This window comes from Periophthalmus magnuspinnatus, chromosome 5, assembly GCF_009829125.3.
Source record: "Periophthalmus magnuspinnatus isolate fPerMag1 chromosome 5, fPerMag1.2.pri, whole genome shotgun sequence".
Taxonomy (NCBI): domain Eukaryota; kingdom Metazoa; phylum Chordata; class Actinopteri; order Gobiiformes; family Gobiidae; genus Periophthalmus; species Periophthalmus magnuspinnatus.
Window position 1 is genome coordinate 23,406,715 of NC_047130.1, and position 18,368 is coordinate 23,425,082.

The following is an 18,368-nucleotide window of genomic DNA, read 5'->3' on the forward strand; positions in this document are numbered from 1 at the left end:
ACAGAGAGAGGTTGAGGGAGTGATAGAGGGAGGTGACAGCTACACAAGCACCAGATCATGTTTTGCAGACCAGGGTGAGTGTGGGGAATGACTGTGGGATTTCTCTCCAAAGAAGCATTCAAGAGTCCATCGCCACTTCAAGCCTGGATAAAATGAGAAAGTTGCGTCAGGAAGGGCACCAGGTGTAAAATCTATGCTTGACTTCTTGAAAGCAGGTGGTTTGCTGTGGCAAGTTAATTGAACTTAATTTATAACATTCTGCAAAACCCATTATTACATGGCATGTGGTTTAAACATATGTATATATTTACAGGTCACCCTAATGTGGATGAAGTGTCTTGCCTAAGGACACAATGGCAGTATGCACTGAGATACAGCCTCTGATCTTCTGGTTGATGGGCACTCTGACCACGGAGCTACTGCTCATTCCTTTCTTGCCTCTGGAAAAATGTATTAATATTTCACAATGCTTTGTGTCTCATTATTTCATTGTGTATATTATTTCTATCTAAAAGAAGACAGTTAAGACAAGGACATGCATGTTCTTATATATATTTTAATTGGTCTATATTGTCATTAACCGTGAAAACCAGAAAACAACACAAGTGTTCCAATATAAAAGTATGTGACTGGTCATAATTGGCATTGTGTACCTTCTTAGGTTAGACTAGTATTTACAGCCATTTAATCTACAAATCAGAACTTTCTTTCCTTGTATTCACATGCGGTTTATTAGAACAGTACCCCTCGCCAGCTGCCACATTAGGAACTGGAGTTGAACTCTGGCCCTGTGTCAGATGGAAATAGCAGCCTCATTATCAACCCGATTAACTACGCTAATTAGCTCATAATAAAGAGAGAGAGGGGGCTGCAATGGTCAACCAACACCTTTCAGTCGTCCAGTAGGGTGATGCCCCTGCAGCTGCCCAGAGAAGACCTAAACCAATGATAAAATCAGGATATAATGAGGTATATTTTATAGAGTTAGCCATTCAACCTTTTGGCATTCATTATAGATTATGTAAGAGGCTAAAAAACAGCCAGATAACAACAGGACTGGAGAGGCTCACGACAGTGGGAAGTCACGGTTGGCAACTGAGCTTCTGATTTATTCATGGGTCTTACTTAGCACTAAGGAGGAATTTTACATATATATGCAAACCCAGATACCATTATTTATTAAACACAATAGTAATGTGCTATATCCTATGAGAAACGTGTACCTGTTCTCTGTACCTAGTTTTAAGTCTAAAATATTTTTAATCTCAATGTCAATATGATGGAGAAGGCCTGATACCAAAATAACATTAAAATACAATATCCTCTAGTTTTGATACTAGTTTTAGTATAATTAAGAATCTGAAAACCAACACTTGTCTAAAGAAATTGATGAGTGACACTATCAAACTAACGCTGCACCTGATACTGAGTGACTCCTTACACACAGGATAAACAGCGTCTCATGTGACTCTGACAAAATCAGCGCACTCCGTCTTAGATTCCACGTTAAAACAAATTAATGTGCAGATTTAATGTAAAGTATCTCGTAAACATGAAAGAAGTCGTGTAACTTGATTCATATCAATATTACTAACAAACCTAATTCCCAGACGTCAAATCAATCCCAATCAATCTCAAACAGGCCGAGTGTCCCTAAAGAGTCAGGTCTATTTGTTATGCAAAACTTAAAGACAATGAAGGGACTGGGAATTATACGTATGAATGTACGTAGTATCACATCTAAATGAGATTATATTAACGTTCTGGACAAACAGATCCAGACTGCATTTTCTGAAACCTGGCTATCAAATAAAATAAGTGGTAATGAAATCAATATTGAAAATTATAATATTTTCATTGTGACAGTCAAACTAAAGGAGGTGGTGTTTCCATTTATGTCAAAGATCATCTGTCTGTGGACCTTCTGTTCTCCTGCTCAAAGCCTCAGTGTGTGAACATCTGTCTCTTTCTGTTATATGTACATGGCTGTGATACAAAATTTGTTATTTCAGATACTTATAGTGCACCCCAAAATCCTCTTAAAGGTGCTATGTGTAGTTTGATTACAATATTTTATCACTATAGCAACCCAGCGGCCTGCTCGTTCACGCTGTTCAGCTCCACGCGTGCTCATACGTGCACAACATTCAAAGGTAAAATATTATTTTTACTGTAATTAATGATTTAAAATGTATTTCCAAATAATAATTTGAGTTCCCCTCTGCTCATTCCTGTCCTCGTGCTCTACCCAGACGCAGCAGAGCCTCGGTCGATGCTGAGTGTGTGCAGTGATGCTCCTCAGAGTCACTCCACCACTCCACTCTATAGACTCAATACCAGAATTATAGACAACTAAAAAGGTCAATAATTTCTGGCCAATATCTAAATTATCTTGTTTTGTAAAAGTTTTAGAAAGGTTAGTTGCAGTCTATCTAAATAAGAAATCAGTTTTGAAGTCTTATCAATCAGGGTTCAGAAAAGGGCATAGTACTGTCACTGAGACCACAACAGTTTTAAATGACATTTTCACATCCCTTGATGACAAACAAGACTGTGTAGCTCTGTTTATTGATTTAACTAAAGCTCTTGATTGAGTAGATCATAAAATTCTCTTGAAGTGCCTGAAACATATTGGATTTGACAATGCTGCATGCAACTAATTCCAAAATGATCTTTCAAACAGAACCCAGGCAGTAGTAGTCAGTGGGTTTAAAACATTTTTTTTTTACTTTAAGCAAAGGAGTGCTCCAAGACTCAATTTTTGGGCCTTGTACTTTTTACTATGTTTATTAGTTCCACTAGTTGCAATTTAAGAGAAAGCCTCATACATTTATATGCAGATGATGCTGTTCTATATGTATGTGCTCCCTCTGCTGAACAGGTGATTTTAAAACTTCAGCAACATTTAATGAAATCCAAAATTCCCTCAAAAATCTTAAATTATCATTGAATGCAAATAAAACTAAGTATATGATATTTTTTTTCTAAAAATATTTAAGTTACATGCAAGCTACAGATCTTTATACACTAAATGGTACATTGATTGAAAAAGTCACTACATATCTTGGGTCACTAAATATCTTGGCTTTTGGCTTGACGAAAATGTATTCTTTAAAATACATATCTTTTAATTATGTAACAGTTTAAAATCAAAATTATTATTTTATTATTGAAAGAAATCTTATATCCCAATTACAGAGATTGTTCAAAATCCATCATTGTTCACTCTATGAAAAGTAGGTTGGTCAGGGCTGTCTGTCAGAAGAGAACAACACTGTATAAAATGTAATTATAAGAGACTACGATGATAGACTGCCTGAATATCTCACTCGTTTGTTGAACTTTGACACAGGAACATTTAATACAAGTTCTCATGATTGTCTACATCTAAAAACTGTCTGCACTAGAACTGCAATGGGAAAATAAGTTTTCTGTTATTTCGCTTCCCATAGATGGAATACATTTCAAGGACATGCATGGATACATTGGTGGCACTAATCCACTTTAATAATTTGGTGATCAACATTTATAATCACACTTGCACCTGTTTTAATGTTTTAAATGTATCTATGTTATTTGTTTTGTTTGTATTTTAACACGGAGCTCGTGAAAAAGAGAATCTGGTGCTCACATTGGGCTCTCTATATAAATAAAGATAAAAGATAAAAGAAAAAAATGAAAAAAAACATATTTCATTTGGAGAAGAAGTGACTTGAGGTAAGTTTTATCTTTATGGGTCGTGATTAATTAACAGCAGTGCATGAAGAAGTAAATCCATTACTGTTAGTTATCTTAGCTTTCACAGAGAAAAAAAGACAGAACTATACAGCACACAGCATAGACAAATAAGCTTGCAAAATCCTGTAGTTAAGTAGCAATGACCAAACCTATACCTCAAGATATGGAGATGGGCCCCTGAGTGCTGTACTGTGGCACCCACTGCTCCTCACAGGTTACCTCATGCCAGCAGCATTGGAGGATGGGTTAAATGCAGAGGACACATTTCTATTCAAGGAGAAACCACAAGAAAAATTATTGGCACCTTCTATAAATGTTTTTCAGAATGATGCCTAACAATTAGATGTTAGACATAGCAAAACAAAATTTAACTCAACAATTTTCCATATTTTGAATGCAGAGTAGTTCCTCAAAATAGCACCTATATGAATTAAAGCATTCATGTTTTAATCATGGATAAGCCTGAATCAGGTGATCCAGGCTTTGACGTAGCATGTTCATTATGTTGCTTATGTAGTTATTTTTGAATGTTTGCCTGTCTACCTTTTCTAGAAGTTTCCTTGAAGAATTATGTCTAGTTATACACAAGCTCACAGAGGACTATATCCTCAGCTTTGGACGACTATGAGGCTAATTATTATTAAGGGCTCTCCAATTGGATTATGGGAGACTGTTTTGCAGCGGCATATGTTTGCACACAGCCCTTAGACAAATACTGGACTGTGTCAGTTATTAGTGGAACTGACAAACAGCCTTGAAAGCTTTTTAATTAAGCTATTGTGGATACAGTAAATGTTACGTGTTTCATGGAGGAAGTCGCTTAACTTCACTAAAAGCCTGAACCAGAAACATGTGCTTGGAAACACAGTTGTGGCTGGAGGCTGATCAGTTTCAAAGAACTGGTTGTTTTAATTAAACATAAATGCTATATGAGATGAAATAATACATGCAGATGTTTTGCACATGTTATGCCATGGGTTTTAAGGAGAAGAACTGGCAAGATGGATAAAGGTTTTTTTCAGAGCAAACAGGAACATGATTGATTGTGAAATCAAATGACTGAATGAATGAAAAAAATATGAATATATATGTAATCGAATGATTACAAAACTTAAATTAAAAAAACACACACACATTAATTTACTTTAACTTATGTGTTTAGTGCACTCACATTTTCCGTTAGTGAAAATGCTGCAGGTTAGCGCTTCATTTCATTCAATACATTCATATTTCATATATGTGTTTGTGTTACATTTTTGTGTGAAAAGTGCTTTATAAAGTTTTACTTGATTTTGATTTGATATATAGATATGTTTGCAAGTTTATGCCAGACACTAGGGAGGTCCCAAAATGTAATGTTATTTAGAGTAAATAAAAACATTAATTCTTGCCCGACACCAGTGGCCTGCACCTTTATTTGACCATGATTGCATTAGTTCCACAACACATACTCCTGACAGTTCTCAAAATTCACCATCTTCAATGATCCTAGGTCCATGTAGATTTACCACATATGTTTTACAGTGTTCAGGCAGGACACATGTGGCTGTTAAGCAGAACAGACCTAGTGCTATACAAATAGGCAGCCACCAGTGGCCCGGGTCTGACCCACGTTTCTAGCCAATAAGTCACTGTCTGTTACTTGACCGTTTGCAGGTGGACAGCCCTGAAGTTGCCTTGGACTTGGTAGTTAGATTGACTGCATTTAACTCCTCACTTTTACTCAAGCGAAACAAAGCATGGCCCAGCATTAATGCACTGGGGGATAAATTCTCAGCAAAAAAGGCCATTTAAAGGAAAGTGTAATCTACTTATGCAGAGCCTGCTCCACTGAAAAGTATTCGGCCCCTATAGTGCTTAATGTCTGTGACGCTACTCTCATTACCTCAAATGTTGTTAAGGGGACATAAAACTAATGGAGGTTTGTAACCTATAATCTGCCCACTGACTTATAGGTAAGTTGTAATTAAAATAAAATTAATTGGAAATACAAAATAAGCAAGATATAATAAGACACTGACTGGTGTCTGTTATCAATAATGTCTCAAAAAGAGAAACAAAAGCTGTTTCTTGAGGGTCATAAATTGCTTTGTTGTTTAAAACTTGACAAAGCACAATTTTAGATAGAGGAGCAACTATGGTAAAAATGAAACATTGGGGACACTGTGACACTGACAGTGGGGTGTTAAGTCATTGTGCAGATTAAAATTAAATAAATACATAACTATCTGAATGTTTTGTTTTTGACATTGAATAAAACTACTGTGCACAAAGGTACAATAATAGGTTATCCATAGCTTTGCAATTACAGTTTGGACAGCCTTTAGACTTTTATATTGCTACTTGGAACAACCTGCTTAAAGTGAAATGCTGTTTTCCCATTGTTTATCTCAAACGTAATTAAAGTAAGACTGAAGTGGCTTCATTTGGTCCCAGGGCTGCAGAAAGTCTTACTATCCAATATATGCAAATTAATAGTCCAGCAGGTTAAAATAAAACCTTAACAATTTTGTTGTTGCTTTGCCAGTTGTTTTTAAAAGCTCATTTTTTCTGCTTTCTAATTGGAAAATCAGCTTGAGACCCAAAACACAAAAAGTAAACATAATCAACTTTTAAATGGTGAAGAGTTTTGTAGTTGTATATAAAACAACAGCATTGTCATCTTCATATCTCTGGGCAAAGTTAGGAAATATTTATGAAAAATCCTTGTCTGTGTAATCCTTCAGTTGCCCAGGTCTGATCCATAGTAAAAGCCAAAAGTAAAATCTGTCAACTGGAGAAAAAAGTTGTAGGTGTGAACCCAGGATGCCAATAGGTGTGAAAGCACCTATTAAGAGTTGAATGAATATTCTAATTATGACTCAGGCACAGTGCACACTTAATGTAGCTCAATAGACCTCACTCACATACAGAAGCTGTAAACAAAAGCTGTTTACAGTTTCAGTGTAGTTAGCCCCTCCCTTCAGACAGATATAAGGCCGTGTCCTCCAGCAATCTGACCAGAACTGAAGAGCTCGGATGAGCAGAGAAACATCTTCACTCCTACAACTTTTTTGTCCAGTTGACAGATTTTACTTTTGGCTTTTACTATGAAAAATCCTTCTCAGATTACCTGGATTTAAAGGTGCATTAAGTAACTTTTCTGGAGGCGGGTCTGCCACCTGCTTGTCTCCATGAAAATGTCATGGCTTTGCCTGGAATGTTCCACATATTACACGAAACATCCATCTACATGGAAACAAGCAGGTGACGCCAAAAGGCCAAGTTACAGGTCAGATCTGTGTAGAAGCAACCCCGTACACAATAGGAATGCATGTTTTTCAAGGGTTGGCAATAAAAACACATCTAACTGAACAATACAATACTGACACATTTTATAGTATATGCCATACTAGAGAACAACTCTGTGAAACAAGCAGGTGGCAAACCATATACCAGAAAAGTTACATAGTGTATCTTTAGCTACCACAAAAAATAAATTCAGATTTTGTGGCCTGTGTTGCTGCTTTCTCATTCAAGGCCCCCTCTCTTCTTTTTGACCAGTAAAAACTCAAGCCTGTGGGTCTCTCGGTGCACCTGTCACATGGCTGTGAGGGTGAGGACAGCCGAGGCAGCTCTAATCCTCTTTATCTTAATAGCATCCAGCGCTATCACAAAAGCTTCAGGGACAATCGACCCATTCTTTCTTTATCAACACAGAGCCTTCTCCTGCATCAGTTCCTTCAATCTGACCTCTTCACTGTCCATAAGATCAAACATGCATTTTTTCTACTGTTACATCACCCTCTGATCCTCTGGCTTAAATGACACAAAGTTGAAAATGTGCATGGTCTTAAATGTCATAAACAATAATAATAATAATGCCTCTGAAGTGGACTGAATGGATGCAGATTGAACTTCTTACTTTGAGTTTCCAGATACTACAAGCAAAACCATTGTGTAATAATAATAATAAGCCCAAAAGGGTCCAATGATTTGTCCTCAGCTAATGGCATCCCTGGCTCAGTTCTGATTGTTTTATAAACCACTAGCAGTAACAACTGTAACCTGTAAAAGTAGAAGATGCAAAGCCTGGGAGGTCAGCATGATACTGTGAATAATTGTTTTTGAGGTAAACTTTCACAATATGTATTTGTTGCCACAGTAAAAAGTAAATATTTGTCTGTGATCCTGGGGGTTGATGTTTAAGCCCCTTTTTTTTTTCTTCTTTTGACATTTTCCCTGCATATGTGACCTACCTCTCAACAGCGAGGTTGGAGTTCCCAGCCGGCCAATACCCACTTTCTTTTATTGGGAGATTTCACTGTGGGTTCTTTCTGCATCGGGATAGTCCAGTTTTTGTTGTCACTGGTTAAGATTCAAGCCACCTGAAAAAACAATTATTTTTGAATGATTTATTGATGTGTTTTTGTTTTTTTATCTAAACTGATTAATTGCTAGGTGTACAATTTGTATCATAAATTATAGCAGAATACAATACAACTAATATGTGCAAATCTGTGTGAAATTGACACAGAAATTGAGACAGAAATTGCATTAGCAGACTAGTGTTGTGGTTGACCATTTGTAAAGTACACCTCTTGAGACAGGTTTGTTTTGGGACCATTTGGCAACTGCTCAAACTTCTTTGGGGTAAAGTAAAGACACCTTTGACATGTGCTAGCCCAATGTACCACTTGACTATTGCTACGAAAATATAAAAATTGGTTTGAGAAGTCTGACAAAGCGTACAAATGGCTTCAATATTTTGACAGATCACACTCGGGTCAATGTGTGCCTTGGCTTTGGGTTATTTTTCTTATGGTCCCACAGCCACAAGCCAACCTGCAACAAGGGAAGTCAAGAGGAGGGCAGATAGCTGTGAGCAGTGGACCATGTCTGAGTTTATCTTTCAAAACCCCACACGCCGCAGTTTGTACAAGACTCAACTCAACTCCAGATGATCTGTTTGTCCAGGCTAATGTTCAGATTTATGTCAAACACATTCCATCACAGGCACAATTGGATCAAGATTTTGAGAAACTGTGTTTTTCTTAGTGGGAGACGTGACTGTAAGGGGCATCATACCTCACATGTGATCATGTTTTTTATGTTTCTAAATCAATGTAATTATGGAGGAATTGTGGAAAGATGAGAAGAGTTTTGTTAAAATGATTTAGTTTACTAACAAAAATGGACTAATGCATTCAGTGAACCAAAGGAAAAAAAAATTAAAAATTGAAATAAAAGTGTTCCCAAAATTGACCCCTGTGGAACACCTACAGATATCAAGACTCAATATCATTATAAGTATTGTGATACATTGTGTAAGAATTTGTTTGGATGCAGAATTTGTCATGTTTTTAGCAAAAAACTAAATATTGGAATGGAAAAAGGTGCTTCAAAATGTTGCACAACAGGAAGCTGAAACCCATATAGCAGAGCTGCTGTTGTGTAAAGTATCATAACAATCTCACAACAGTTCTCAATTTGTTGCATATGGCTATACTATGAAAAATAAAACTATAACAGAAGATATTTTTTTCATGACATGTCAAATGTACTTTTTAAATTAGATAGCATGTCCATTAGTATGCATATTGCTGCATAAAACATGGATGCAATGACCCTAAGGCTGACTATGATGGAGTGATATTATTACCACCAGCACTATATAATAAAAGCTTCTCTCACAGTGGCAGGAGCAAACCTCATCAATGTGTAATATCCGGATAGTGTATAATTTCAAATAAAACATTATCTAAAGTTTAAACGGCCGCAACATTGACATAAGTTCAACTAAACACTGTTGTTCATTGTGTCATGCATCAAGTATAATGTCTCTGTAATAATTATCTGACCATAAGTGGCAAAGCATGTTATCAAAGGTCAAAGGAAAAGCCAGGAGCAGCAAACAGAGTGTACTTTTCTAATAATAAACAATGATGGGGAATGGCTGATGACACTTGAGGTACGCCACTGACAACCATCTAAAAATTATGTTAGCAATTGATACAGAAATGGCACTAGCGAACTATAGTATTTTGGTTGATGATTTGTCAAGTACAACCAGAGTTTGAGTTTGTCTTTACAACCATCTAAAAATTATGTCATGAAATTATTTAGTACATTTGAGTTGCATCTTATATAACTTTAAACATTAAGATAATAGGATTTCAAGACATGTGAACTCAATGTGTGTTTTCAGAAAGTAAGTTTCTACTGTAATTGATTCAAAGTTAATCAGCTACACAAACCATCTGCTAACAGAAGCAAGACAAATTTTATGTGATGAGTGATGACAAAAGGAACAATATGACATCTACATTATAACCATGTCAAATCTGTAAAATGTAAAACTACTTACAAAAGGAAAATATGGAATTTAGTGTCTACCATAGTAGTGCTGGTGGCGTAGGTTTGGCTTTAAAAATATCATGGATTTATTCAATTAGACATGTCCCTTTAGTAGAAAATTCCCTTAAAAGCCTGATTTCTTACTGTGAGCGGGGTCGCCTCACTGCAGATCTGACCTGTAACTTGGCCTCAGAGCTTCACATAGGTAAGTTTAATGCAGTACTGTGCAACATTCCAGGCATTTCCATAGAGACAAGAGACATATAGAGACATTATATTACATTCAATTATATTAACCTTTCACTTTTCTCCAAAACAAATACTCTTTCTCTGGGCATAGTTTGGATTATTTGTTATATTAAAAAAATACCTTGACTGGTTATCTGGTCATTATATCACACTTGTCACGTGTGCAGTATTTTCTGTGTTTTCTTACTTCATGCTGCTTTTAAATTGTAGATCAACCTTTCCCATTTGTTTTTGTTGTGATGTGTCCATTATGTGTGCCTAATGAACAATGAAGCATTTTGTTGGCAGGCAGTAATTGCTTGGAGCGTAACAGTGGGGGTACAATTAGGGGGACAGGGTGGACTATATGACTTGACGAGTGGTACCGTTTAATGATAATGGGCTGTGCCGTGGTCAGCTAATCACGGCGGACCGACCTCTGCAGCTCTGGGTGGGATCGGGCCATGACTTGAATACTGACGAGGTGCCTGCCCACGCTGCTCCACGCGCTAACCTCCGCAGGGGATCAAGTATATCATTATGGCTGTGACCCTGCGCCACCTGCAACACTGTCATTATCACAGGCTGTGTGGAAAAAGAGAGGGAGAGAAAGAGAACATTGGTTTAACTTACATAAACTGATGTCATAACTGTGAAGGGTTATTATGCTGTGCATTAGATGGAATTTATATATATATATATATATATATATATATATATATATATATATATATATATATATATATATATATATATATATATATATATATATATATATATATATATATATATATATATAAAACTGTGTAGACAGAGACATAAAATGTAGAACACAAAAAATGTAGAAAAAAAAACTGTTCTGCACAGCAGTTCTTTGGAGCTTCCATTTTACAAATTCTTTAATAGCAAAAATAAATATTGCCAACCATATTAAGCACAAATTGTCCATCAGCAATATCATAATAACAAAAAACTACAATTTGCTTCAAAACCAAAGTAGGTGAGTTGCGTACATTAGCAGGGCTTTAAGATATATGTAATACTATTTAATACATATTTTCGTGTCCAAGGCACTAACTCATAGTATGTAATACTATACAGTATAAATTAAAAAAAAAAGTATAAAGTATTATATTAAAAAATCAAGACATTAAAACTTCAGTTAATTGATAGCCCTATAAAGTGACAAGCAACAAGCCGCTTGCATATCTCCAAAGAGTCAGGATAAATATAAACACTTATTGATTAGTTAAGCCAATACCATATAAAGAACTATGCTACATAATTATTTAGTCTTGCACACTAGTACTCCCAGCTGCACTGATCACTGGAGACACAAGCCAAGACAGTCTCAGTCACTCTGTGTACCTTAAGTGAATCATATTATGTAATAGGCCTGCTGTACAACATGGGATCTGCTGAATGTGTATAAGGAAATGTAAACCTTACCTCACTATTTATTACTGCTTTGAAGGATACTTAGTCTAAACTTTAAAGTGCCAAGACATCGTATCTCAATGTACCGTGTTCTGAGATTTAAGGCTGTTTTTTCTACACCTCTTAAAGTCTCCTTAGTTACAGTGTCTCCCTGTTATGGTGTCCTACTTTGTCCCTGTTCACTTTGAATCTCTGTTGGTACTGTTTATGCTCAACTTTGGTCCAAGGGCTTTTTATGTCTTCAATGAAGCATCCCATTATTTAAAGCAATAACTGTCTGTCTACAACTGTCCTTTATAAATATGCACATAAAATTTTATATGAAATTTTAAAAGATGTCCATGTACTCACTTTTATATATCTGGGCTATTAAGTCTTGATCGACGACATCGACTACAATCTATGCTTAACAAATAATATATATGTAAGGTATATGCTATAGGCCTATATTAATTTCATAGGTTCAATATTAGTGGAAGGTATAGATGTAGTACAAATTATGGATTTAGAATTGATGGATAAATGGTAATAGTAGAGACTGTTTCGGGAAACTTCAAAACCTGCTTTGACACTATGATCCAAAATGTATAGCTGCTTGACCATATTGGCCAAAGTTCAAATCGTTCAAATCACTCCTTTTGCTCTTGTTTTGATAATCTCTATGTAGGATATCATTAAACTGTTGGAATATTACTGCCGGAAGGTGAACATCGCCCTCAGCTGGTTGTCCTTCGTATTGCAGATCTAAAATAGTGCTTCTGTCTCTTTAAGAAATGCCCTGTACTAACAAGGCATTATGGGTAAAGCCTCAGTAACCAATCACGGCATTGTTGTCAACGCGTTGTTATGGAGCTGCTTTAACGAGTGGTCTAATTTAAAAAAAAAAAAAAAAAGGGGCGAGGATTTGAACTTTTAATAAACATTACATTTGGACAAGATTATAAGAATTACCGGTACTTGTAATAATAAAATGTCGTCCGCCGATCGAGTGAATGTTTTGCGAGAGCGAAACAAGGCGTTGATGGCTCATCTTCAGCAGCAAAGGGAGAAGTTTAAAGAGGCGGGGAGCGGTGGGTTGCAGAGCCGAAAAAGAGACAGAGAGGACGGGACAGAGGAGAGCTGTGAAGCCGGAGAGGTGTGGACTGTTACGGATGGAAACCAGGGTTCAGCCCGGGCAGCTCTGGCTAGACCCAAAGTTACATTTTCAGGTAAAACAGTGTTGAACTAACGCCAGATAAGCCTTGCGATTTCCTTAGCCGATTTGCTAGCTAACGTTAAATAGAAATGAAGTGTGGTACGCCGCTGCTAACACGAGATGGTGCTATTTAACTGAATAAAATATATTGGGGACAAACGTGGTGAACCTAAACAGAGCCTACCATCTGTGCCATTCACTGCCACATACAAAGAATCAGAGAGCGAATCAGATCTAAATAAGTACCAATACAACATTTCATATCTACAAGGGTCCCAAGTATATAAAATTTAAAATGTGGCTATCATAATTTAATAGTCTTTCTCTGTGACCACGACAGATGCTATCGAACACTCTCCTCCAGTTCAGACATCTACCATGGAATCTGAGCTCACAACAGATGATGTGAGATGCACTTCAGTGTCACCCCGCTCTAAATCCTCCACGGTAGGTTTCTCAATTAAACAATATACATTAAAATGTAGTAAAAGAGGGATTATCTAGCCATCTGGTAGGACGGACAAGAGAAATGTAAGCTTTTGTATAAGTTTTTTGTATATAAACTCAAAAACAGAGGGAGATTAGAATAGCCACAGGTCAAAACATCTGATGTATTACGTCATGCAGTACACCCAAACAATTTAGATTTTATATTATGATGTTCTCTATTTACTTTGTTCTACAATTCATGTGGCTCCAAAGAAATAGTGGGATATTGGGGACAGAGGCCTAAATGGCGGTGCAGAACAACCTAAAGAGGGGCAGATGGTTACTGTAGATATACTCTCAGATCAATTTTCTGTGCTGTATTTCTAATGTAATTAAGTTAAAAAAGTAACATGTTACAAGGATTAAAGAAATCCTACTAATCATTCTGTATTTTCATAGAAAGGACAGCAGAGTGAAGAAGCACAATCAAGTATAGGCCGCCACCATTTAACACCACTCCTGGGTTATGACTGGATTGCAGGTACTTTTAGAATTGAGCTCCTGAAATGTACTGTATCAACAGAAAAAAACACACACCACTGAAACCTGTGAATCACGCAAACACATGATGATTGTTTTCAGGAGTCATAGATGCTGAGGACTCATTAATGGAACGCTCGGATGACTTTTTTAACGACCTGTGCCGATTCAGAGCTCTGAACAGAGAGCAGTGTGTGAACAGTCGACACTCGGGGTGAGTTTTACATAATGAGAGACAATGTGTTATCAAAATATGTTTTTTAAACACATGCACTTATTAAATACAAACTTTGCCTTGCTTTTAGTGAGGGAATTAATTGGTTGTTTAAAGCCCCATTGCTTAAGATTTCAAACAAAATGCACTAAAATAAAGGCATTTATTTAATTTTAATTTCCATGTCATTTACATTTTCAAGTTCAAGATGATATGGCTTTGGTTCATTCTGAGCATAGAGCACAGTGTGCCATTTCTGTTACTATTTTTCAAATGTGTTTTTTATCTGCATTTTTCTGTGTAGGACTTTATAAATTATAAAACTTTGATAGATAGAATGATATACTGTCTGGTGGCTCTACAACCACAACAACTTTTCTCAACAGCTTTTATAAATCGACTGCTTCCTCCAACAGGTTTTCTGAGGAATCTGATGCAACCCTACCATCAGTGTCAGACACCATCCCTGACATTAAAAAAGACACCCATCAATGTAAGAAGTACTTTAACATAATAGTACTTGAACGTATCTTGTATTCATTTCACTTTTCATTTATCTTAATTTATACAGGGAGAGCCCAATGAGAGTATCAGACTCTCTTTTTAATGACCATCCTATTAAAATACAGTAGAATACAAACACATAACTACATAGATCTGTTTAAAACTTTAAAACAGTTGCAGGTGTGGTCATAAATGTTTATCGCCAGATTATTAAAGTGCATTAGTGCCACCAATGTATCTAGTTTTGCATGTCCTTGAAATGTATTCCATTTTTGGGAAGCCAAATAACCAAAAGCTTTTTTCCTCATTTCAGTTCTAGTGCAGACAGTTTTTAGACTTAGACAATCATGAGATCTTGTATTAAAAGTTCCTTCATCAAAGTTCAACAAACAAGTGAGATATTCAGGCAGTCTATCAAGTAGTCCCATATAAATACATTTTATAGAGTGTTGTTCTCTTCTAAGAGACAGCGATGGCCAACATACTTTTCATAGAGTGGTTTCAAATTCATCACCTGTTACAAAATGAAGGGCTGAGTTAATCTAAGAGTGTATCTAAAGGTATATTTTAGATTTATTTGCATTCAAAGATAATTAAAGATTTTTGAGGGAATTTTGAATTTCATTAAAATCTTGCTGCAGTTTTAAAATCACTTGATCAACAGAGGGAGCACATGCAAATAAAACAGCATCATTTGCAAATAAATGTATGAGGCTTTATATTAAATTGCAACCAATGTAATTAAGAAATTTAAGTAAAAAGTAGCAGGGCCCAAAATTGAGCCTTGGATCACTCCTTTGCCTAAAGTTTAAAGCATTGATTTAAATCTATTGGCTGCTACTGTCTGGGTCCTCTTTGAAAGATGGTTTTGGAATGAGTTACATGTAGCATTGTCAAAAAATACAATATGCTACAGGCCCTTTAAGAGGATTTTATCATCTACTCCGTCAAAGCTTCAGTTAAATCAATACATAGTACTACACAATCTTGTTTGTCATCAAGGGCTGTGAAAATGCTATTTAAACAGTTTGTGGTTACAGTGAGAGTCATTTCTGAATCCCAATTGACAAGACTTCAAAATGGAGCATTTATTTTTTTTAAAAATTAACTTGATTTGTAAGTAACTTTTCTTTTTTCAAAGGCAAAACATTTTCCATAAATGTTTTCTGTTATTCCATAACTCCATAACTGCCATTTGAATTGATAAATAAAAAATATGTAATAGAGGTTGAATTAAATATGAGGCAACAGAAGTTTTGGGCCAACGTCATCAGCTCCCGTGGATGTCTTTGGGTCTATGGAGTGAAGAGCATGTAAGACCTCTGTGTAAGGTCTTAAAGAGTAAATGTGACTGCTATCTGCCAGAGGTTCAGGTTCAGAGGTTTGCTTGTTAAGATTATATTAATGAGTGTGCCCTTATTTAAATTTCTAGGGTTAGAACTAGCCAGAATAAAATTACTTGTGTGAGATTCAGGCCATTACTTAGGTCTTTCAAAGTTTTGGACTCTTTCCCCAGCCAGTTAATATTTATATCGCTCATCATTAGGACTTTGTCATTTTCCAGTTTAGGAGGTACACGGTAAATACAAGCAACAGCCATTTTTTTTATCACACTTATTTACATATAGCAGATGGAGACAGATATTCAAAACATTTTTTGAGCAGGAGAATAAAAGGTCCACAAACAGGTGATCTTTAACATAAATGGCAACACCACCTCCTTTAGATTGTCTGTCACAATGAAAAATGTTGTAATTTGCAATATTGATTTCCTTATCACTTGTATCTATATTTTCCAAGCTATCAAATAAAAATATCTGGATCTGTTTGATTTGCCCAGATTTTAATGTAATAATCTAATTTAGATACTACGCACATTCATATTATATAATTCCCAGTCCCTTCCTTGTCTTGAAGTTTTGCATATCAAATATGCCTAACTCTTTGGGATACTAGGCTTATTGAGATTGTATCTAATCTGTTACATTATTACAGGTACCTTTTCCTATAGGATAAACAACAGGCTTTTTCCAGTTCCTCTAATTTCTGAGGAGTGCTGCCCCGTGTGCAAAAAACACAAATCAGAGCATCCACACACAGCGAAGGAACCTGCTCTCATAAGGTAATACTGTGTAAGTAGGTCTGTTGTCCTAAGGAGCATGACAATGACCTACTTATGACATGCATCATGCTATATGGACTCTAAAAGGGTTACAAAATTACCTTTAATTATAGCTCAATGGTTTTGTTAACACTCTACATTTTGCATGGTTTTCTCCTTTTTCCCACCACTGTTCAAATTTATGTTCAAAATGAAGAGCCAATGAGAGAATCCGGTCAGTCAGTGGCTGCACACCTAAATCTGATTATTATCAGATGTTTTTGAGTTATAAGACTATTCAAAATTACATATAAAACTGCAAAATCATCTGATTTATTTCTGATCATGGCCCCTCAGATTACTTACATTAGATTTTGTGGTTTACATGTCATTTTAATAATCATAGAGGTCCAGAAATCAGATAATAATCAGATTTTGGTGTGAACATAGCCAGTGTTTAAGCCAGTGATCTATTCAGATCACCAATTCCAAACTTAAGCCTTTATTTTATAACGCTATTTTCACAATCACATTGTATTACTTGATTTTAAGGTCTATAGATAAACAGTATATTTGTTTTCATTCCTAGGGTGAGTATTCCTCGCTCCACACTTCTGCCTCCACACAAATACAAGGCTCATCGCAGGTGCAGCTTCGACCCATCGGACAGTCTAAGTTTGCCTTCAGTGAGTAAAAACTGTATTGTGCCACTGCTTAAAAAGTCCTTCCTTGGTATTAATGACAACGCCCCTCACTGTCTTGTCAGCCATTCTGAATTTTTTGGTTTTCATTCTATGTATTATACTATTACTACTGCTAGTATGCATTTTCTTTATATTATTTATTTGAACATCATGTGTAATTTTAGATTTTTTGTTTTGCGTTAGTATGTTCCTCATGCAATTTTACACATGTTGAGTAATCAACTCATCACTGATTGAAATGCATTGATGATGCTACAATAACAAGAATTTTCTTCTTGCTCTTTCTCATGTGGAGTTTCGTTTTTTTTGCAGCACTGCCTGTCAGGCTGGTCCAACAAGGGTCAAAGCGCTGAAACGTCACAGAGTAACCTTGATCTGAGGAGCAGTTTGGACACAAAGAGGGAAGCTGAAAATAAGGAACTTGAGGTGAGAACCTGGCCTTTAAATATGGCAAACCGCTAAGAATTCGTCGAACAGGTTCAAATGTTATTCTTGTTTGCTACACATTTTCACAGAGCAGTAATCTACTGGTAGCTTTTTACTCAAGGCAAATGAGATGGTTTTGCACATCTAGAAACATGTTTTAACATATAGTTATTGTTTTGTGTTTGTCAGGACCTGTCTGCTTTCAAGACATCAGATCAACAAAGGTCTCACCAGATACCACAAGTGTCTCTTCTAAGTCGACACAACTTCCCACACTTTTCAATCAGAAAAAGAAAACAAAGATTTTAAGCAATGTTTTACATATTGCATCCAGTAGAGAAGGATTAACTCACTAAAAAAATCTCTGAACTGAATCTCTGCTGGCTGTTTCTTATTTTGATCTTGTTTTGCCTTTAGTTCAGTTAAAATGCCATCATTTTAACTGATGCTATGTCAAATCAACTTCTGAACACCAGCAGAAAATGAGGAACAAAGTCAGCTAAAAACCAGTCATTT

At 36.1% G+C, this 18,368-nt stretch overlaps 1 protein-coding gene across 1 annotated transcript; it reads left to right on the forward strand.

The window, feature by feature from the left end:
* The first annotated feature begins 12,709 nt into the window (after positions 1-12,709).
* miip (migration and invasion inhibitory protein) lies at positions 12,710-18,161 on the forward strand. Its single transcript, XM_033967260.1, has 9 exons — positions 12,710-12,947; positions 13,275-13,381; positions 13,823-13,904; positions 14,006-14,117; positions 14,534-14,610; positions 16,617-16,743; positions 17,312-17,408; positions 17,739-17,852; positions 18,042-18,161. The coding sequence occupies exons 1-9, from the start codon at positions 12,710-12,712 to the stop codon at positions 18,159-18,161; spliced, it is 1,074 nt and encodes a 357-aa protein (XP_033823151.1).
* The last annotated feature ends 207 nt before the right edge of the window (positions 18,162-18,368 follow it).

Coding starts and splice junctions, on each gene's coding strand:
- miip (XM_033967260.1), top strand. CDS start 12,710: ATGTCGTCCGCCGATCGAGTGAATGTTTTGCGAGAGCGAAACAAGGCG. Junction 14,118..14,533: donor GTGAACAGTCGACACTCGGG/GTGAGTTTTACA, acceptor TTCCTCCAACAG/GTTTTCTGAGGAATCTGATG. Junction 17,409..17,738: donor ACAGTCTAAGTTTGCCTTCA/GTGAGTAAAAAC, acceptor TTTTTTTTGCAG/CACTGCCTGTCAGGCTGGTC.